The following is a 23,023-nucleotide window of genomic DNA, read 5'->3' as shown; positions in this document are numbered from 1 at the left end:
AACTCGGGCTATGCAAATATTTGCAGTGTTTATGGGGTTGCTGTATTTGTAATGTATCGAATCCGGGAAACCACATGGCTCATGGTGAAGACCTGCATAATTAGGAAAGAAAAAATGTCCATCAAGGATACAAAGATGGAATGTGAGTTTTTACTGGTAAGGTTTTACTGGCATTCTAACAATATTGGCTTTTACAAGCACATTTTAAATATTTTCAGACAATAATTTCTGAAATACTACTTTGTTATTACAGCAAGCCTTTGGACTAAGTATAGAATCTACCGATATCATCATTAACTGGGGAAATTATAACTAGAGAAATCATGCCTTCACGTATTGGTGTACACTGTGTGCGTCTCTACTGTCTGATGTAAACTTTGTATGTTTTGTGCATTGTCTTCTGAGCGTGCTATCTTCATTCCAGAGCTCAAGACTTGCCTGTGTCCTGACCTTCTACTCTCCTTGTATCTGGAATCTATCAAGCCCTTGAGTAGTCACCTCAAGTATCATCTCCTCACGGACTTTGGGAAATAGCAGGAAGCAATGGCAGAAAAGTTCTTACCTTTGCTCTCCTACTTTGGTGTCCTTACCTCCCTGATCCTCAGTTTGCTCATCTAATAAATCAGACGACTGACTAAAAAACACTTTGTTCTTATGTAGAATTAAAAAAAAATTCTCGTCTCTTAATTTGGCACCATCATATCTGTCCATACACCTTGGAGAGAGCAGGGACCTGGGATGTTGGGATGGGGGTAGAGATTGCCTCATTGGCTGCCTGCCACGTGCCAATCAGCTGGCCGGGGGAGGAGCCAACACCTCTCTGGCCGCCCCCCCCCCCAGCACCATCCCCATCCCACCAGCACTCCAATGGTCTCCCTGTCAATTGTCCATTGGAGCCCCAGAGGAGGGGCAGTGGATGGTTTGGGGAAAATAGGGCAGGATGACATTGCTGGCCTCAATTCCTGTCTTGCCTAGCTGATTGATACTGGGAAGGAGGCAGAGAACAGTGCTGCCAAAAGTCAGGGGTTAGGGTTGGCAAAGGGGCAAAACAAACTCCCCAGGGTCTATATCAAGACAGAGAGGAAAAGACAAACCAACTGAGTGTTCAAGAGCATGATGGGGAAGGACAAATAAAATCACCTCCCTCAGATTTCCTGTTTGATGAGTTCTATTCTTTAGGATTCTTTAAATTGTCCCTGTTTAAGGCCACCTAAAATCTGTGAGAGCTTGTGGGTTGTAGAATTGAAAATAGTACACAAATAAAGAAAAACTTTCACCGAATCTTAGTTTTATAGGAAATTAATTGCTCACTCACTTGGATTCTAAAACAGTAAAGTGTGCTGGAAAAAGCAAATGCTCAAATAGACCCTAGAGCAGAAATAACCAGTCAGAGAAGTTCAAACAGCTGTTTCTAAAACAAAACACCTGACTAAGGTGTTTACTCCCTCCAGCTCGGGCCAATAAAAATACACTGACTTGTCTCATAACTATGTCAATGAATCTTTTTATGTGGCAAAGTGGAAGAGACTCACCACATTTATTTAATTGCCAATTCTGGAATTTATGTGCCATGGTATCATTACTTTTGAAAAAAGTATGATTTCTCCTTTGATAGGGTTGCTTATTTATACCACCATCAAAAGAATTACTCCATTGTTTGTTAATATATAGCATACTTTAGCTTTACTTCATAAATTACAGTAATGACTTGCTAGTCGGAATACTAATAAATTTTAAAGGCTTGTTCAATCTTGTGGTCAAATACAACACAGATGTTGGCCTTATTTACCTTTTAATGTTTTTCTCCTTTGTTATTAGCTGTCCTTCCTTTAAGTTTTTATACCTGCTACTCCACAGTATTGTTATGAAACATTTACTACAGCAAAAGAATGGTCTGACAGTTGACTGGAAAGAGAGAATTTTAGAATAGGAAAGGGCTCAAGATGACAACACTGCTTCTCAAACATTTTAAAACCACAAGCCATAGTAAAAAATACATTTTACATGATGATCTAGTATTCTCTCTCTCCTTCTTCCTCCTCCTCCCTCCCCTCCTATCCCCCCCCCCCCCCGCTTCTCACACAAAAAGAGCTGAAATGTTTAATTTGTCAAAACAAGACATTACCCACTGTGTGGAGTGCACGTTGATAGTTTTCCATTTCATGGCCCACTAATGCATCATGATCTATCTAGTGTGAAAAGAAGAGCCCTATGGTACACCCACTTGTGCTTTTAGAGACAGGGAAACAGAGTCGCATCAGTGTTGTGATTTGCTCCTGGTACAGGACTGGCAGGCCTCACCCAAAGTGGTTGACCTAAGAGGAAACTAGCAGAAGAGCAAATAGATAACCCCGTTCATAATTTGTTTACACTGGAGTTCTCACATTGAGGTTAAATTTATTTTATAAAAATCCTTTAATACTTTCAGATTTTTCAAATATGTCTGATACAAGTCAAATGTGACAAAAGCTAACATTGAACAGTTAATAAATTAGTCATAGCTTGATGGCTTATTTTGGCATATTTAAAGGAAGAAAAAACCCACATTTTTTTAGACCAAAACTGAGACATTAAAATCACCACGTCTTTGGCTTAATCTTACTTTTCTTGTGCTTTGCAATAACAAATTCCAGAGCAGCAGTTATAAAATGGTTGCTTTTATAAAACCATTTTTTGTTATATCACTTTTGAAAAATTATTTAGAACTTTGCCTCCACTTCAAAGAAACATGTCATGTAAGTAAACCTTGTTGCCAAATGTTTCCATTTTTTTTCCTGAACTTGACCCTCTGTGGCACTTGTCACTGTTGTTCAATATCTTCTTGACATTTCTCCTTTCTGACGCCTATAACATCATCAATATTTGGGGGGTATCCTTGTAGAATCTGAGTATCCATCATCTATCCCTTTTAAAGCCATAACAAGGCAGAGGCCTTATATAAAAGAGGAGGGGCTCTCAGATGTCCATCAACAGATGAATGGATAAAGAAGATGTGATACACACACATATACGTGCAGTGGAATATTATTCAGCCATCAAAGGAGGAAAGCTTGCCATTTGCAATGACATGGATGGAACTAGAGGGTATTATGCTAAGTGAAGTAAGTCATTCAGAGAAAGAAAATGCAATATGATTTAACTCATATGTGGAATTTAAGAAACAAAACAGACGAACATAGAGGAGGAGAAAAACAATATAAGATGAAAACAGAGGGAGACAAATGATAAAGACTCTTAACTATAGGAAACAAACTCAGAGTTGTGGAGGGGTGAGGGTGAGGGATGGGATAACTGAGTGCTGGGTATTAAGGAGGGCACATGAGGTGATGAGCGCTGGGTGTTATTTTCAACAGATGAATCACTAAAGTCTACCTCTGAAACTAATGATACACTAAATGTTAACTAAATTGAATTTAAGTTTAAAAAAAGAGGAGGGGCTCTGATGGACATTCCCACCAAGGACCTTAAAAAAAATTAGGGCAAATGACAAGTCTCCATTGGTTACCCACACTAGTATAGTGAGGTCATTGCCCCTTCGATAATTTAAGAGTCTCATCCCTAGCTTTTCCCACCCTGGCCCACTGGCCACTGGGTACCATAGCTGTGTGTGTTCTTGTCTAAGCAGAGCAAAGCCATAACCCTACATCCTTATCTCTAGATGTTTGGGACCTAGCACAATATGTCTGGCACAGAGCTTTCCCAAAGTTTGGTAGAATAGTAAATGAATGAAAAGCAATAGAGAGTATTTTAAATAATTCCAATGAAAAAAATATTAAATTTGATCTTTAGTTAGTTGTTAGCATTCAGACTTTGTGAAAAAATTCCTAGTTACCCAGCTTAGGAAAAGAAAAACAAAAACCCAGACATTTGAGTCCTAAAATGATTCTATCTAAATAATATAGTATTAAACATATCAGGAATGCCTGATTAATTTGTACTTGATGAAAGAGCAGCCAATTCTTAGAACAGCTGCTTATAAAGCCTTACTTATCTTCCTCATGAAGTAGATAAGATTAGCATAAGATCAGCATGCAATTATTTATTTTTTAAATTCACCAGTGGTATGCATTACAACATTCTGCAAAATATATTCTTATATGCTGCTCTGCAATGAGTTCCCTCATTGAATAGTAGAGTGAAGAGCCTCAAAAAGAGAAAATAGTCAAATGCTTTATCATTTTTCTTGTTAATGAAGAAATAGGGTCAATTTACTATAGCTCTTATGCCCAGGACATTTACTAGAGACCTTCTTTTCAAGCTGTTCCTTACCACAGCAAAACAAACAGCATCCAAAACCCCCCACCAACAGAGAGAAGTGAAATTTAAATCTGTTCCTAAATTATTTTGATAGGATATTAAATTGCAAATGTCTGTGTAAAGTCATGAAAATAAAGTGAAGGAACTTGTTGCAATGTGAGGCTACCCCAGGCTATTGCATGTTAAGTCAAAGACAATTATGTATATTGAGGAGAAAGCAACATTTAGCTGAAAAATTAAATAACAATGAAATCTGCTGAGTATGGACCCAGGCCTAAAACAACTGTTTTGCTTTCATCCTTTATCAAGTGATCTTTAATTATCCCACTGCCTCAAGATCTTTTTCTCCTGTTTCTAGGACACAGAATGCCCAAAGAAACTCAAATAATTATCATCCTATGCTGAAATCACTAGCATCATCCCTGGCTTATTGTTATTTGTTTTTCTGTTTCATGACTTTTTTTTCAGCTTAATCACCGTTGTTATATGAGATGTTCACATAATGAAAATGCTTTTAAAAGAGAAAAAAATAAATTCATGACAAATTAGTACATAGAAATGCTGAAATGCCATTAAATTCAGCCTCTAGAGAGATTTATGTCTGTTAGTCTTGAATTCATATGTTGAAAATCTATGATCTGTTTTGAACAAAGGAAAGGAGTGTCTGTAAATACATGTGGGTATTGGACTATCATAAGATTAGGATATGACCTCGTCACCTTGTTCTCATAGATGAGCTACGGCATTTGATAAATTATCAGGGTCATTAAATATGGAATCCATAGCAATTCAGAAATTTGATGTTACTGAGACTCAGCCACCAGATGAAGATACTGTTGCCCCTGAAAGTCTGTTCCATTTGCTTCTACACATCAGTAGAAGAATTCTCTTAGGACGACTAGTATTGGGACTGCATTGTACACAGTGCTTACAAGGTAGCCATTCAGTTCATCTCTTGACTGAACTAGGTCTAATACTAACTAGGTCTAATACCAGGCATTCTCAGGGCCACTCTTTCACTACATAGCACAGAAATTCAAAGAGTTTCTTTTATTGTTTGTTTTATTTTTTTTAAAGATTTTATTTATTTATTCATGAGAGACACAGCAAAGCAGAGACACAGGCAGAGGAAGATGCTGGTTTCCTGCAGGGAGCCCAATGCAGGACTCGATCCCAAGAACCCAGGATCATGACTTGAGCCAAAGGCAGATGCTCAAGCATTGAGCCACCCAGGTACCCCAAGGAGTTTCTTTTAAAGTAATTTTGCTCATAATCTGTGGGCAAAAACCTCTTGCACAAGGGCAGAAGAGCATCAGAAATACATACTCTCATAATGCTCATACCACAGGCTTTGCAGCCACAGAGTTTAGACCGGGATTTTAAACTTTGCCATGGACTAGCTGTGTAGTGGTCAAGTTCAGTTACTTCCCCTTTGAGCCTCATGTCCCTCATCAGTAAAACGGGAATAAAACCAGGTATGTTAAAGGTTAAATTTGGTAATTTACTTAAAATTCTGAACATAGTGCCTGGCAAGCAGGAAGCTGCTGGTGGTGCTACTGCTACTACTGGTAGTGGTGGTGTTATTTCTACTATTACTGCCACTACTACATCAATAGCTGCGTGAAGTCCACACATGGGACTCCATGTTCCACTACAAAAAGATGCATCAACATTCTGCATTCAAATTGGATGTGGAGTTCAGGCTATTTAATGAGAAGAGTAACCATAAATTCCCCATGCCAGTATTTTTGAGATGACCACATTTTTGTTTTTTAGAGATTTTATTTATTTATTCATAAGAGACAGAAAGAGAGAGAGAGAGAGAGAGAGAGAGAGAGGCGCAGAGATACAGGAAGAGGGAGAAGCAGGTTCTCTGCAAGGAGCCTGATGTGGGACTTGATCCCGGGTCCCGGGATCACACCCTGAGTCCAAGGCAGATGCTCAACACTGAGCCACCCAGGCATCCCGAGATGACCATGGTTTTAAGAGCTAAACTTTTCATTTCACTGTTACTACTCTCAGGAAGGCCTGCCATTTATTCTCACAAAAATAGCAACTGAGCTGTGTGGTACAAAGGTGGTTCTTATCACTAGGAGAGATGACCAAACACTGGGAAACCAGCAAAATATGTTTCATACACTGAAGATCTAGGAATTGAGTAGGAGGTAGTATCATTCAGATAGGATCAAGGCACTGCACCAATTTAGTTGAAATTTGTAGATGTTCTTAAAACACACACACACACACACACACACACACACACACACACAATCACGTGCATAGCCAAGCAGTGTTATCTTGAGTTAGTCATAAATCCTGTTAGATTATACCATTAATCATTAAAAGATCAGACTTTGTGAATAGGCAGGTAAGCCTAGCCCAAATCCATTGTTTACAGCCAATTAGCAGATGACTTGGGAGATTACATCTTGGCAAAATCTTGACCCTGCCCAAGTTTATCATGGCTGTAGTGATTTGGCAATAGTCAGTAATTACTGAGGTACATTACAAATTTAGTACCTTCAATGTATACAGTCCCTGAAAATTTTCAATGCTCACAAAATGATGCACTGACTCCAGCATTTCAGGAGTAACAGAGTATCTTAGAGAGTTCTTGTTTATGGAAGGATTAAAGGATAAATGGTGGAAGCACTTTAAGAATATCAACATATTATTTTTAGCTACCACAGTAAAAAAGAAAAGTAGGGTCTTCTAGTATCAGTTTTTTCACAAAATAGCAACTCTTGATTGAATCATCTGACTGACTCCTGGGGAAAGGTATTCCATTCCTCAGCTCCATGATGTGGACATTCTTTTCCTAATGTAAATTGGTCAATTACTTCCAAGTCAAGATTACATGTTATACACATTATACATAAACCTCTGTTAAGTATTATTCTTATACTGAGATTTGCAAGGAAACCACCTACAGAGAAAAAGCTTAAAGCTAAACTCAAGCCTTAAGGAGGACAGTTGGATTTACCTTTAAAATTAGCTGCCAAACATCAAGCACATCTATAGATTTAACCACATTAGTAAACTGGCTTGAAACTAGGTCTGATCAACTAAAATTCACCATGGCACTGAAAGGATAATAAAGAAATGTGGCACCTGCCAGATTACTCAGCAGGAGCCACTGAGATTACCTCTCTGTTCACTAGAAGTGACCAGGAAGCCTTAATAAAGCATCTTCAGAAATACTGGAGAGCTATTTAAGAAGAGATATTTGGGAAAATCTCAAGTAAGGAAGTGGTTTAGATTCACTTTAAAACTTTGCCTCACCGAAAAGAATTATGGCTTAGATATTTGCAACAAGAATCGTCATTTTATTTCTGACAGTATATATGTGTATACTTGCAGAATTAATGGATTTATAGTTTAACTACCTGTCCCCCCCAACACATAACTCTTGAGTTTCTTCCTTCCTTATCAACTATCTTTGAGCCAAGAAGAAAGGATATATAGGATAAGTAAGAACTGTCTAACCAAATTACTAAAGGAGAGTGTCTAACCAGAATCCTGAAGTTTTAAAAATGACAGCAACCAGACATCATGTTCTTCTTATTGGAAGGATATATCCACCTATGAAGCCTTCATCCCCCCCGCCCCAAAATCAAGCCTCAATCTAATTAAGCTTCTGGATCTAGCTCCAGGAAATACAGAGGACACGAAATACATGACAAAGGAACGCAATGGAGATGTAATGAAGAAAATTTATTACAATGAATTTCATTGTACAATGACTCTTATTTCTCCATGAAGAGTTGCAGGAATTGTACAGGACCAATGGCCTGGTTACTTCAACAGAAATACACAGGTAAGAAAAGCAAAAAGGGTTGAGTGAGAATCTACAGATTAAAAGACACTTGAGAGACATACAGTAAGCTGTTTAAATTTGTAAAACCATTGGAGAAAATCACCTTACAAACTAGTAACAAGGGACAGAAAACTATCTCAACACAGTAAAGACCATATATGAGAGCCCATAGGTAACAGTACAAAGATGAAAGCCTGAATACTTTTCCTTTATGATCAGCAATAAGACAAGAATGCCCCACTTTTGCCATTTCTACTTCATATAGTACTAGAAATCCTAGCCAAAGCAATTAGGTCAAAAAGAAAGAGAATTAAAAGGCAGTCAAATAGAAAAAGAAATACAATTATCTGTTTGCAGATGACATGATCTTATATGTAGAAAACTCTAGATTCCACACATATACATAAAAACCTATTAGAATAAATAAATTCAGTACAGTTAAAGTATATAAACTCAACATGCAAAAATCAGTTTCATTTTTATATACTAACAATGAACAATCCAGAAAAGAAATTAAGAAAATAATTTAATCTACAATAGCACCAAAAGAATAAAACTTAGAAATAAACATAACCAAGTATGCAAAAAACTTGTACACTGAAAACTACGAAAATGTTGCTGAAATCAAAGAGGACACAAATAAATGGAAAGACATCCAATGGGAAGACTTGTTAATAGCACCCAGAGTGGTTTATAGATTTCATGCAATGTCTATCAAATTCTCAATGGCACTTTTTGCAGAAATGGAAAAATCCATCATAAATTCAAATGGAATCTCAAAGGACTCTAAATAGCCAAAGCAATCTTGGAAAAGAACACAGTTGGGTCTCACACTTCTGGCTTCAAAAATTATTATAAAGCTACAGTAATCAAAATAGGGTGGTACTGATATAAAGAAAGAGATATAGACGAATGGAATATAAGAGGGTCCAGAAATAAACTCTTATTCATATGGTCAAATGATTTTCAGCAGGGGTACCAAGACCATTCAATGCAGAAATGATAGTCTTTTCAACAAATCGTGCTGGGAAAACTGGATATCCAAATGCAAAAGAACAAAGTTGGATCTTTACCTTATGCCATATATAAAAATTAACTCAAAATGGATCAAAGACCTAAATTTAAGGGTGAAAGTATAATACTTTTGTAGAAAAAGCTTTATGATACTGGATTTGGCAGTAACTTCTTAGATATTATAAGCATCAACAATAACAGAAAAGACAGATAAATTAGACCATATCTGAAAACTTCTATGCATCAAAGAGTAAAAAGTCAACCCACGGGATGGGAGAAAATATTTACAACTCACATATCTGATAAGAGGCTAATATCCAGGATGTATAAAGAACTCCTATAATTCAACAACAAAAAAACAATTTGTTAAATAAACAATTTGTTAAATAATTCAAAGACTTGAATAGATATTCTTCCAAAGAACAAGCAAAAGAAAAGATGCTCAATATTACTAATCATTAGGGAAACATGAATCAAAATTACAATAAGATACCACTTCACACTCATTAGGATGGCTACTACCAAACAAGGGGGGCGGAGTACAGAAAATAATGAGTGTTGATGAGCATATGGAGAAAATGGAATATTAATACACTGTTAGTGAGAACATAAAATGGTACAGCTCCTATGAAAAGTAGTATGGCGGTTTCTCAAAAATTTAGGCATAGAATCACTGCCTGATCCAGCAATTCTAGTTCTGGGTATATACCCAAAATAATTGAAAGCAGGGTCTCAAAGGTATTTGCATTTTAAAACCTTTAATTGAAATATAGTTGACATATTAGTTTCAGGTGTACAAAAAATAAAGCAAAATAAGAAAAAGGTATCTGTACACCCATACATACGGTAGCCTAATTCGCAACAGCTAAAATGTAGAAGCAACCCAAGAAGTGCCCAATGACGGGTGAATAACCTAAAATGTGATATACCCATATAAATGGCATATTATTATTCAGTCTTAAAAAGGAAGGACATTTTGATGCATGCATACGACATGAATGAACCCTGAAGACATTATGCTAAGCGAAATAAATCATTCACAAAAAGATGGATACTGTATGGTTTTACTTGTATGCGGTATTTAGTGCTGTCAAAATCATAGAGACAGTATGAGTTATTTAATGTATAGACTTTCAGTAAGTTATGGAGACTGGTTTGTACAACAATATGAATGTATTTACTACTACTGAACTACACACTTAAAAATGACTAAGGGGGTGCCTGGGTGGTTCAATCAGTTAAGCACTGGACTCTTGGTTTTGGCTCGGTCATGATCTCTGGGTTTGTGAGATTAAGGCCCTCATTGGGCTTTGTGCTCAACGGGAAGTCTGCTGGAGATGCTCTCCCTCTCACTCTGCTTCTTTCTTTCTCTAAAATACATAAATAAATCTTTTAAAAATGTTTTAAAGAATGACTAAGAAGGTAGAGCTTACATTATATGTATTTTATCATTCTTTAACTTAAAAATTAATAAGAATTGGAGAAATATAACTTGATTATACATTTTATAACATTAAGAAATTACTGCTAATTTGCTAGATGGCTAAAGTGCTGGATACCATCTACTATTTCTATTCTAAAAACATTCCTTTAATGGAGTCTTAAATACATATTGAAATATACACAAATTAAGTAACATATCTGGGATCAGCTTTCAAAAATAATCATAGGACAGAGCAGGGGAGGGATGTGGTGAGGTTACAGATACAATAAGATTAACTAGGATTTGACAACTGTTAGTTTAAAGAGGTTACAATGAATTTCATTATACTATCCCACCTACTTTTGTGTATGTTTAGAAGTTAGCATAAGAAAATTTTTTTTAATATAGAAAAAACATTTGCCAAGGTAAGATTGGCTGTCTTTTGTTGATGAAACTATGGATATTTATTTTGAAAATTTAAAGTAAACTCAAACCATACTTTTAAAATGTCAAAGACAAAATTTTTTTTTTAAGGCAAACTGCAAAAGCCTTACAGAGTTCCTCAGCACACACCGTTTATTGAAAAGAAGGTGCTAGGCCTTGCTTGGTAATCCTTACCCAGGCTTAAGTAAGCTTTAGAATATACACAAGAATCTATGTCAGACACTGCTTTGCCTGTATTAACTCCACTAATTTTTATCACATGGGATGTTCTTTTCCAGAAAACCAGAGGAACTCCTACATTTATAATTGAAGCCACAGGACCTCCGTCTCATACACGGAGGAATAGTGGTGTCACATTGCAACGCTGATCGGCTGCAAAGAAGAATTCCCAGTGTAATTTAAGAATAGCAGTAACCCTAGAAGCATCTCATTTAGAGCCTCTGGCATTTATGTTTTGGTTGTACAGCTCCTGCAGATCCTTATTTTTTTTTCTTTCTGATCCACAATACTAGTGTTATCATCTAACATCCTATTATTGGCTATTTCTTACTAGTGAAGTGATCATAGCTACTGGAGAACACTTGTCACGAATAACACACGGAGACTTGTTTCTTTTGTAATATTGTCATTCCTTTGGACATTTTGTGGTTTCACTCTTTGTGGATTTCTAGTGGCATTAGTTCAGAACGGTTTTGCCCCAGTGAGAGATTACTGTTGGAGAGTCACTCCTTCTCTCCCAACAGCCCCCTTTATTAATTTATAAGCTCTGTGAAGGCACAAATTGTGGCTGGCACTACTAGACCATACAAATGCATACTATATTACAGATATATACTATATATATATTTGTTATATATATGTGCTATATGCATATACTATGTAATATTTATACATTATACCATATACACAAATACATACCATAGCTATGTATTCGTTTAGTAAGTTATGAAAGACTGACTTTCTGAATGACTCAGTAGTGTCAGGCCAGGAAACAAATGGTGTCTCAAGTAAGAGAAGGGTGGGTAGCCAGGTATGTATCTTGGGTACTGCAGCCTGTATAACATAGTAGGTTCTGTGTGTGCAACTTGAGAAGGGTGCCATTTGGTAGTACAATTTTCTGAATTATTTCATGGATGTTTTCAGTGATAATTACCCATAACTAAACTATTGCCAGAAGGATAAGTTACCGAGGGCCTTCTGTTATGACAAATTCTTTTGATAGAGTCTTAAATTTGGGGTAGTCCTAGCATGGACACCACATAGTATTAGCAGAATATTCTAGCCAATAGGGCTCCGTGGTCAATTCCTCCATGTGCCTGCTGATGGGGAGCAGTGGGTAATTTCTTACACAACTGTTGCTTTATTCCAGTGACCAGGTTGAAGCTCATGCTTCTCAGATTATTTTGTTTATGTCAAGAAATATTATAGTTATAATTGCATTGCTAATTCCATTATTTGTACATATTTGTTTTCTTTTTTAAGATTATTTATTTGAAGGAGAGAGCACATGTGTGTGTGAGCACAGGGAGGGGTAGAGGTAGACAGTGAGAGTCTCAAGTAGACTTGCTGCCGAGCACAGAGCCTGATGTGGGGTTTGATCTCACAGCCTTGAAATCATGACCTAAGCCAAAACCATGACTTACTCAACTGACTGAGCCACCCAGGCGCCTCTGTACATGATATTCGATCTTAACTATCTTTTAAGTAAATGCTACAAAAAATATTTGGAGGGTAATACACACTCATCCTCAATTCTCACTCCCTTGCTTCACATGGCAATTTAATCTATTTTTAATGCCAAACATGAACCACTCCCACACCCTCCACCCCCCCCCCACACACACAGAACTGAATCTGACTTAAAATGATTTTCTCAACCCATATTCATTTACTTTCTTACAAATTCTACTTCTCAGAATGTCTCAGAGTATCCATAGTCCTTTAAGCCTCAAGATAGAAAGTTTAAAGAAAACCTGTTTATCTATTCTTGGGGTTTTAGAATAGGATCTAGAATGTTTCTGAGTATAAAAATAAAATACTTCCTTCTTTCCCTAGAAATATTAAAACTAGTCATTCATCTAACTATAAAAATATCTTCCTTTTATTTAGGTATTAAAAGATACATCCCTAGATTTTTAGTTTTGATTTAAAAATATGACAAATGTCAAATGTTACATCAGATCATGTACAGTCCAAAGAAAATAACCATATCATTTCAGTTTTACTATAAGAACAATTAAAAATAGTACCAAATGTTAATAAGGAAGTAATTTTTCTTTATTGCTTAGATATAGCAATAAAACATTAAGAGAAAAAATTGTTCCTATTTAAAAAAAGTTTTTTAAAGTATGCTCTACACCCAGCATGGGGCTTGAATTCATGACCCTGAGATCAAGAGTCACATGCCCCCCAAATTGTTCCTATTTTTAATGTAACTCTGGTTCCTACTGACATACCCTGGGATATTTGCCTTTTTATTTCTTTTCTTTTAGTATCTCATTTTTCTTAACTGAAAAGCAAAAAATTACTGGTAAAATAAACTAAGCAAACACAAAAGGTAATGGAATGTTCATCGAATTTAAATTCTTTGAGATCCTAAGGAAATTTTTTTTAAAGATTTTATTTATTTATTCATGACAGACACACAGAGAGAGGGGGGCGGGGCAGAGACACAGGCAGAGGGAGAAGCAGGCTCCATGCAGGGAGCCCAATGTGGGACTCGATCCTGGGTCCCCAGGATCACGCCCTGGGCTGAAGGTGGCGCTAAACCACTGAGTCACCTGGGCTGCCCCCCAAGGAGATATTTTAATACCTAAGTCATTGGTCCAATTTTTTAAAGATTTATCTTCCTTATTTCCTTCCTCCCTCCCTCGATCCCTCCCTTGCTTCTTCTTTCAGGTGGTGGGGAGGAACAGAGTGGGAAGGAGCCAGAAAGAGAATCTCCAGGCAACTCCACACTGAGTTCAAAACCCAACATGGGTTTGATCTAAGGACCCTGAGATCACTAGCTGAGCCGAAACCAAGAATCTGATGCTTAACTGACTGAGCCACCCAGGCACCCCTATTGTTCCAATTTTAGATAGCTATAGCATTTTTAATTAGTAATTTAGTTCTACAAAGTACCTATGGTGTTGGGGATTTATTTTTCTGAAAGTAAAAAAAAAAAAAGTTAATATTACTTTTAAATTTTTATCTATTCTACTTTCAATTTATAAGCACATTTTAAATATATGCCTAATGTCTTTTGCATCTCTCTTTTTTGAATGTGTATCCCTTACATCTATGAGACCACATCTACACAGACTCCTAGCAATGCTATTCTTCTTTGGATCAAAAAATAGAATATGTTTTAAAGATTGCTGTTTAAAGAATTAACCTTAGGCTAGAAAGAGTTACTAGAAGATGGTTCAACCATTTCAAAAGTTCAACTAGTTCTTCAGGATATGGTACTTAGATTTTGAATTTGTAGAACAAAGGATACGGTTCCTAAATTATATCTGCACTGATCCTATGTGGGCAGCTAAGCCTCCCTTGGCAAGCAATTACTCTGTTGTAGTGGCCCAGTGAGGTGTGATGCTAACATTGTAGACAGGTTTATGAGGATTTGTTGGTCAATGTGAAAATCTTGTAAAGTATGCTCAAACTGACAACAAATCTTTGGGCAGCATCCACCAAATGAAAGCAAAAATATGTTTTGGACTCTTTCAACAAGTCCTTATTTAGAATGCTAACATTACAGCCACAAACAAGGCCTGGATGTCATTTAAAATAAATTCTCATTCAGGATCTTTTGTTTTGGTGGGGGAAAAGAAGCTGAAAAACAGGAATGGGCACTCTGAGTACAGGAGGGGCCTATTTTTAAGGCCCCATGCTGGTTGCTCACAAGGGAAGGATTAAAGATAAGATTAGGAAAATTAGCTTCCTTATCTGAGAGAAGAAAAAAAATTATGCAAAAATGTTGTTTCTTTTTAAAAAATATCACTGAAAGTGTTATGTAAGTGATCTATATAACCTGGGAGACCCAAAGTCTCCACTGTTTGCTTTCCACCTGTCTACAGTCATCAATACCATCAATGGAATATTAACTTTTTGCAATTTTAGAAACTCCTATCACTGAACAGCTGGCCTAAAATGCCAAGTTTTAGGAGTTGGGTGTAGTTCTAATGCCAGCTAAGAAATACTCTGGATCACCATGAGAGAGTGTATACACGTGAAAAATAAACCACGGTTGAACTACTGATTGAATGATTAAAAAGAACAAAACAAAACCAAACCCAAACTTGTGGTGGGGCTAATCAGGTCATTTTTACTGATTAGATATGTGACACCCAACCACTTTAATTTTCTCCTTAAGAGACTCCCTTTCAACATCATGAAAATAATACCCACGTGGAAAATAAGAAAAAGAGCTTCACCATTCCAAAGATTAATTTTGATTGTGGAGAAAGCCCAACGAATCCCAAACATGAGGCAACTGCCAAGAAGTGGTACAAAGTGGGAGGAAGAAGAATAAAACCAGAGCAGAACTGGCCAAATTGGCCTCGACACAGGGGGACCCACGCGGTGCCAACGAAAGCCTAAACAGCTAATCCAATCAAAAGACCTACCTAAATTTCATTTGTAACCACTCTCCTATCTCTCTCTTTCCTAGTGTTACAGCCATTTCCTTAGGCCTTTATTACTTCCTACCAGGAGAACTGTGATGATCTATTCTGCTATCGGGCTAATCTTCCAAATTGTACAATTCCATCACGCTCCTCCACTATCGTTCATGGCATCCCCACACCTACAGCACAAAATCTTGACACTCAATGCTCCCTCCAGCCCTTCTTTGAGGGCAACGAACCAATCACAAGACTAGATTCTGTTCCTGTTGTTGTCGGTTAATAGATGTGCTTTCTGGAGCTGTTCATTTAATTTTTCTGAGACACATTTCTCCACTGGGATAAAAAAAGGTTAGAAATCAGTTGGATAATAAATGTGAGACAGGTGTGTAAACTATAAAAGCTCAACAAAGGTACAATATTTTTATTACCATTTCAATAAATTCAACAAAGGTACAATATTTTTATTACCATTTCAATAAATTCTCTGCTACTCATCCTCGGCCACTCTGACCCTCTAAATACATTTTATAGATCTCCAGCCACTTTGCCTATCCTTCCCCTACATGGTTATGCTCTGCCTCTACCTCTCCCTCTCTGCTACCTGCACCAACAAAATACTGCCTTTCCCACTGCCCACTCCTTTCTCTGAATCCCTGGGGAAGCAAAAGCTCTTACTTATGGAGTGCCTCTAAGTATGTTTCTATAGGGTTTACATTGTTCTCCCAGTAATGCTGGGATTCCTTTCATCTTATAGATGGGAAGGTAGAAATAGAACAAGTGAGACTCAGATATGAGGTGCCTTCCTGAGGCCACAGAACGCGGAAGGTCCAATGCCAGCGGTGGCAGGCCAGCCTTGTGGCTGGAAAGCTGTGATTTGTGTTCATTCACTGCATTCCCTTTCACAGGTCTGAAGAAAAATAAGGCCATATTCAAGGAGGAGGCAGGAATACACATTTTACTTGCTGTCCGGGGTAAAAGGCTGGCAGTCAGAAAGAGAACTGGCAAGATAAGGACAAAAAAATGAATGAAGGAGGATCTTTCAGCTGGACAGCCCTCTGATAGTCAAAAACACTGTCTTTTTGAAACAAAAAAATGAAAAAAAAAAAAAAAAGCTTTTTGTTTTGAGTTTAGATTCTTTGTCATCCCACGGTATCTAAAAGTTGGACCTGGAACCATAAATTATTTCATCATTTTGCACTTGGTATTGATATACAAAGAAGAAAATAAAATCAGGAGACCATGCTCTGGGATTGAACTGGCCACTCATTACTCTTTGGCACATCTGTCACATAGCCTTTGGGCACCACTCTGCTGCGGTGGAAAGTGTGCTTTGGGTTTCACTCATTATTAATCAAATAGTTCTTCACTGAGAACTGTGGTGGCTACTGCCACCTGTCCACCAAAACTCACTCTCTGTTTCTTCCTGGGCACACAGACAGGCTACATATACTTCCCACCTCCTTTGCACTGGGCTATGTGAACAGAAGTATGTGCCCCTTCTAAGCCTGGTCTGTATAGCCTCCCGTTCATGCTCCCCTGCTTTTTCACCCTGTGGGGTAGAAAGCTCATGACAATGATCACAGAAGCCTCAGAAGCTATATGGTGTAATGGTACAACCATGATCTGCACTACCAATCCTTGCCTAAACCAAGCAAACTGGAAGATCCACTTGAGGCCACTAAAAATGATAAATTTCTATTGTCATGATATATTGGGCCTATTTGTTACAGCCACTGCACCTACCCTAGCAAATTCATGTGCTGGCTTATGCTTCACTGGGGATCCAGATACAGACATACAACACCTGCACTAAGTTTACAATCTAGTTGGCCACAGTGTGTGTGTTACTGAATTTTCCTGATGTCCTGAAAGACAGAAGCAAATGAATCACCACAAAGTTGAGAGCATGATCTAGAGTAGATGTAGGCAAACTTTTTCTCTAAAGGGACAGACAATAAAGATTTTAGGTTTTGCAGTCCATAAAAGTCTCTGACACATCTTCTTCTTTTTCATAACCCTTTGAAAATTTAAACAACATTCTTAGCTTGAAACCCTACAAAAACAAGCCATGAACCAGATTTAGCCTATGGAATATGGTCTGTCAATTACTGGCTTAGACACTTGGTCTGGATTTTTAAAATCTAACAGAAGAAAAATATTTCATGACATACAAAAATTACATGAAATTCAAATTTAGGAATTATAAGTAAGGATTTATTGGAATAGAGATCCATTTATTTGCCTACTGTCTGTGGCTGCTTTCGCACTGCTAAGGCAGAAATGAGCAGTTATGAAGGCATATGGTCCACAAAGCCTTCATTTTTGGTAAAGGGTCAGCTAATAAATATTTCCCAATCTCTGATCTGGAGCTTCCTAAAGAGAGATTATTCTAAGTAACCAGATCCTGTATAATCTAAGGAGGACACTGCATGTCTGACTACTTTGGTGCCATGCCAATAATTCAGCATCTTTACTAGCCACCACAGAAGAGGATCATCCCTCAAAAGATTTTGGAGTTTAGTGTTTCACTCTGAAACAAGGTAAGAAGAGCAACCTTTACTGGTTAACAGGAGTGTTCTAATAAAATTGGCTCACTCAACTGCTGTCAATTTTTTTCTCTGCTCAATGTCCTAAATGATTACAGTATACACTCACTAGGGAGGCTTAGTTGATTTAAATTCACACTGGTGACTAGCATCCTTCTAGAAGCCTGGTGCATTACAAAACAAATGTTTAGACAGCAGATACAAGATCAATTAGTGACATATGCTGTTTTCATTACTGGGTTATTGTTATAATAGGACACAATGATGGGCCCTTTAATTTCACAACTTAGATCTTTCTTCTCCTGGCTTTACTGAGAGATATAATTGACCCAACTGAATTCTTAAAACAATTTGACAAGTATCCAGTTTTATAGATGAGGAAACTGGAGCTCAGTGTGAATAAAAAATTTACCCAGGGTCAAAGAACTGAAAAGTCAGAGCTTAGGTTTGAGTCTAGATCATATATGAATTCAAATGTGATGCCTTCTATTTCACCACAGGTGGATCTCATATTGGTAATTCATAAATTTAAAGACACTACCACATATTACTTACTCCCTGGCCACTATGCCAGATTCAAAGTGTTGTTTTGTTGGTTGTTTTGGTTTTTGACAGTCAAGCTTCAACTACATTAAAACAGAATCAGTATTTACTTTATGTCAGACGTTTAGTCTCTAGACCCTTCCAAGCCTGAGTTTCCTTATCTGTAAAATGGGTTTGGTAATAGTTTCAGAGTACTACTGGTGAATTGAGCAAGTACTAGCACATAGGAAATTCTTCATAAGTAGGGCCTACAGTCAAAAATGCTAAGCTTTATGCTGTCTTAAGTGTTCATGTTTAAGTTTTTGTGTAAAATGAGGGGTGAGGCTCATTACCTTTAGGACCTGTTCTGGCCCAATCCATCTGAGACACAGGTGTTAAGCAACAATAAAAATAAAGTATTGAAACAATGAAGCCATTGACTATAAATATCTTGGGATGCCATCCCATAAGAGAGGAACTATGCTGAGGACATTAGCACAATACTTACTTGAAACATAAGTTTGGGGTATGTGGATAGAAATTAACAACAGAATTATATTGTCTAGTTAAAAGAGAACATTCAATGAAAATAAAATCAAGACTAGTTTTCTTCAGCAAAACTGGGGGATATAGATTAGTTTGAAAGCCCCTTTAAAAATGCATTAAACAAAACCCTAGGACAGACATTATTAACAACCTAATTTATGGTAACACACTCATGGACTTCATTTTTCTGTTAATACGCTCTTTCTTTTCTCTTTGCTAGCCAGACCTGTCATGTACCAAGCACCCTCTTTTTGTTCCCATCACCTTTGTTATAAAACACTTCCTTATAATGCCCAACATGCCTGCTTCCCACAGCTAGGATTACATGGAAGGTGGGACATTCTCAAACTTTTTTGTACATATTGCTGTAACATGCCCTAATTTTGCATTATATCAACCAGATCCCATATCCTCTTACTGAATGGCCTACTCATTGAGTTGCCTAAGCTACTGTGACTAAGCTACTTCTCAAGTATCTGGTTCCCATAGAGACAGAACAGCTATCACATTGTCAGGCATTCATTTCTTTATATGCCTGGAGAGTAAGGCCCAACCACATGCTCCCTTAACAATGCTCAGGGACACCACCAAAACTGTGTTCCAAGAAAGAAGGCTTGCCCTTCAACTGCTTTAAGACTTCTCTCCTTAGTGAAAGGAATGAAAGGGAGGCAAGGTATTGGGATCAGCTTGGTTGTTATCATTGTTTAGAAGAATTCTTGTTGAATCACACATTTGAGAACAAATTTGAGAACAAATTCTTCCTGACTCTGAAGTTCTCTAATAAAGAGAACATTAAGCAAGCTTCCTTGCATGCTTCAAGCTACAATTCAACATCCTCAGCAATGTGTCTTCAGAAGGGATGCCTCATAGCATTGAGCCAACAGGTGTTCACTGCAAAGAAGGTATTCACAAACATTTCTGGTGAAATCAGATTTAAAGTGTCTGAGGACCTTCCGATCCTGAGCTGTGTACTGTCAACATTAAACCTGTTATTTGAAGGCTTGTCCATTCCCGTATGTCCCAGGCTCACCTTCCATCCACCTTCTTGCCTGGTCCAAGAGATGTCTTCCTCCTCTCAACAAATACACGATTAGCCTCCCAGCTGCTTAGGACAAAAACCTGGGAATTTTTTTTCACTCATCTCTATTACTGCCCACCAGTCCAAATGGAATCCTTTGTAAATTCTATTTCTCTATTTGCAATAGAATCCATAATCCAGTTAGTTCTTTCCATCTCTACTGCTAATACATCAAGTCACCCCTAATACCTCTTTTCTTTTCCCCAACCCTCTTTCCCCACCATTGGTTCTCCACATTCAGCCAAAATAATCTAAGTCAGATCGTCTCATGCTCTTGCTTGAAGTCCTCTAGTGACTTCCTATGGCATGTGCAATGAGATTGACCTTCTTGACATGGCTTGTACTTGCTCTCATCCCAGCCCACATCTTAACTCTGCATCTTCGTCACTCAGCTCACCCACATTCACTTCTCTGTCCCTCAAATATCAAACCCTTTCCTGCTTTCATGCTCACTACCTTCCTCTGCTTAGAACTCTCTTTCTCTTGATGGTTACATTCTCAACCAACCTTTTAGTCTGACCTCGGGTTCAAAGTTGTGCTCAGGAAGACCTTCCTGAACCAAGCTTTCTGAGGTTACTTTCTCCCCAACCCCTGTTAACCTATAAATGAATGGTTAACTTACATTTAAATATTTCAGATCACTCATATTTGGTTTTAGAAATTATATGAGATAAAACTTTTTATCACACACTCTTGTATGAGAAAACTAAACTAACAAAATACCATTTGATGAGGCCTCAAAATACTAATGGTGGACACTTTTAAAAATAAAATTTGTGCTATTGTAATATTTGGTTTAGATATTGTTGAGAATCCGAATGAAAAACTCTAAGCTGCCAGGGGTTTCTAGGTTAGGTGTGAATTCCATGTGTAAACCAATGATTTATGGCCAGGGACTGACATCAGGTCATTGGGTCATGGGATGCTCACTACCTTACCCGAAGCTGACCCCTTTCAGTGGTGAACAGAGCCCTTATCAACTCTCATTGCATCAATCTGGCCCTTAGTGCAAAAACTTTCAAAGACTCAATACTTTCTAGATGGTTTTCAAAAGCTGGTGTTCTAAGTGCATGCTCTTTTCAATGATTTTGTGTGAGTTCCAAGGCTTGCTTTCCTAGGAGTTAGTTGTAGGGACATTAAAATGTTTCAGTTAAGAAGATCTTCAGAATTCCTCCTACTAATTACACATGGATATTTTAGCTATTAATTTCTAGTAGTAGTTTTGTAGAAATATTAGTTTCGTAGTAATTCTTCATAGAAGGAAGAATATAAAAAACACCACAGCAAATATTTATTGAATCCTTATTATGTGGTAGCCACAAAGTAGAGACTTTCTTTGAATGATTGATTCTAATGGCTTTTTTTTTTCTTAATAATCATGCTGTATTTTTGTTCACTGTCTTCTTATAAACATCTAACAATAATTAGATGGGGCATTTTGTGTTTTACAGATATCTTATTTCTAAAGAGAAATCTAAAGGGTGGCATATTCTAGAATATTCTCGCTCTTACAAATGTGCATTTTTTCCAGGCTTTTTTGGGGGTATTAGGTATAACTTCAGGGTTATGAGAATGAAAGTTGCACTGTTAAGTTCAACTGATAATTCCTCAACTTTCACTGCCAAACTCTACCTACATGGCAGGCATTCAATATATATTTGTTGAAAGAGTGGGTGCCTGGATAAATACTGTAATGACAGCATGCACATTTTGTGGGTATCATTTTTAAAATTTAATTGTGATAAACACCTGGAGTCACCAAGACACAGAATTCAGTTCCTAAGGCTCTGAACCTGATGTAAGACTTATGATTTCTTTAAAGATTAAAAAAATGAGAAATACCATATTCACAGGATAACTTCAGAAATTACCTAGGGCTACTTTAAATAATAAGGTTTTTGTGTGGGAAAGGTTTATGAAACCACCAAGGAATAGACCAAAAAGAATTTCTAAGGTTTTGGAGAAGCCCAAAAGCAGAACATTGAGGCTGAATTCCTACTTGTAGAAGGTGGTCTGTAATATTCCTTTTTACTTACCACACCAAGTATTATAACAACTCAGACATAGAGGTATTTGTTCTATGGTCATTCTAGGCCCAATTTTACATACCATTCACATAAATATAGCCTCATAGCAAAGGGATTTATAAAGACACTCATAACAGGTATTTTGAAAGCAAAATACTAACACTGTTAATCACTGAAGACAATAACATGTAAAATACTTGCTCCATGAATATGTTGCAGATGAAAAAGTAAAAGAACAGTGCATATAAAAAATACAAAATCTTTATGTCATCTATATTTTAATATTTCATCCTAGAATAGTATTCAAACACTTATTCATTAGAGTCTGAAATAAGTATGTATTTAATTGCATAAAGTTTACCTCATTTTTAAGGACCTAAAAACAATCTCCTTTTGTTCATTTATATGTTTTTGCCTTGCATATATATTTGACTATATCAATATATCAATAAATTAAGTTGTTCTCTCTTTCATATTTTAGATTATTTACAGTTAAACCACATTCCCATCTGGACAAAAAATTCAGTTCTAGGCATATTTACTCTAAAGAAATTAAAAACTGATGTCTCTTGGTACTCACCCTTCCATATCTGTTGGCGTAGGACCCAGTAAGCAAGGAATGGAATACAATGATTGTCTCATCCAAGTCCCAGATGAAAACCCTCTACAAAAGAAGAACTGAATCAATATATCTTTTCTTTGGTTGAAGAAACCTGTTATTCAGTTAACCTCAGCATAAATA

The 23,023-nt window shown here is 37.1% G+C and overlaps 1 protein-coding gene across 11 annotated transcripts in view; it reads right to left on the bottom strand.

Moving 5' to 3' along the window:
• The window catches only part of EYA1 (EYA transcriptional coactivator and phosphatase 1), a 172,369-nt gene that overhangs the window by 54,863 nt on the left and 94,483 nt on the right, over positions 1 to 23,023 (bottom strand). For all 11 annotated transcript variants that reach the window (XM_041769380.1, XM_041769377.1, XM_041769379.1 and 8 more), the window contains one exon: positions 22,862 to 22,945. In XM_041769380.1, the coding sequence (XP_041625314.1) occupies positions 22,862 to 22,945 (84 nt within the window). The remainder of the gene's footprint in view (positions 1 to 22,861; positions 22,946 to 23,023) is intronic.

Source organism: Vulpes lagopus, chromosome 9 (assembly GCF_018345385.1).
Source record: "Vulpes lagopus strain Blue_001 chromosome 9, ASM1834538v1, whole genome shotgun sequence".
NCBI lineage: Eukaryota > Metazoa > Chordata > Mammalia > Carnivora > Canidae > Vulpes > Vulpes lagopus.
This window is presented reverse-complemented; position numbering and strand designations above follow the sequence as displayed.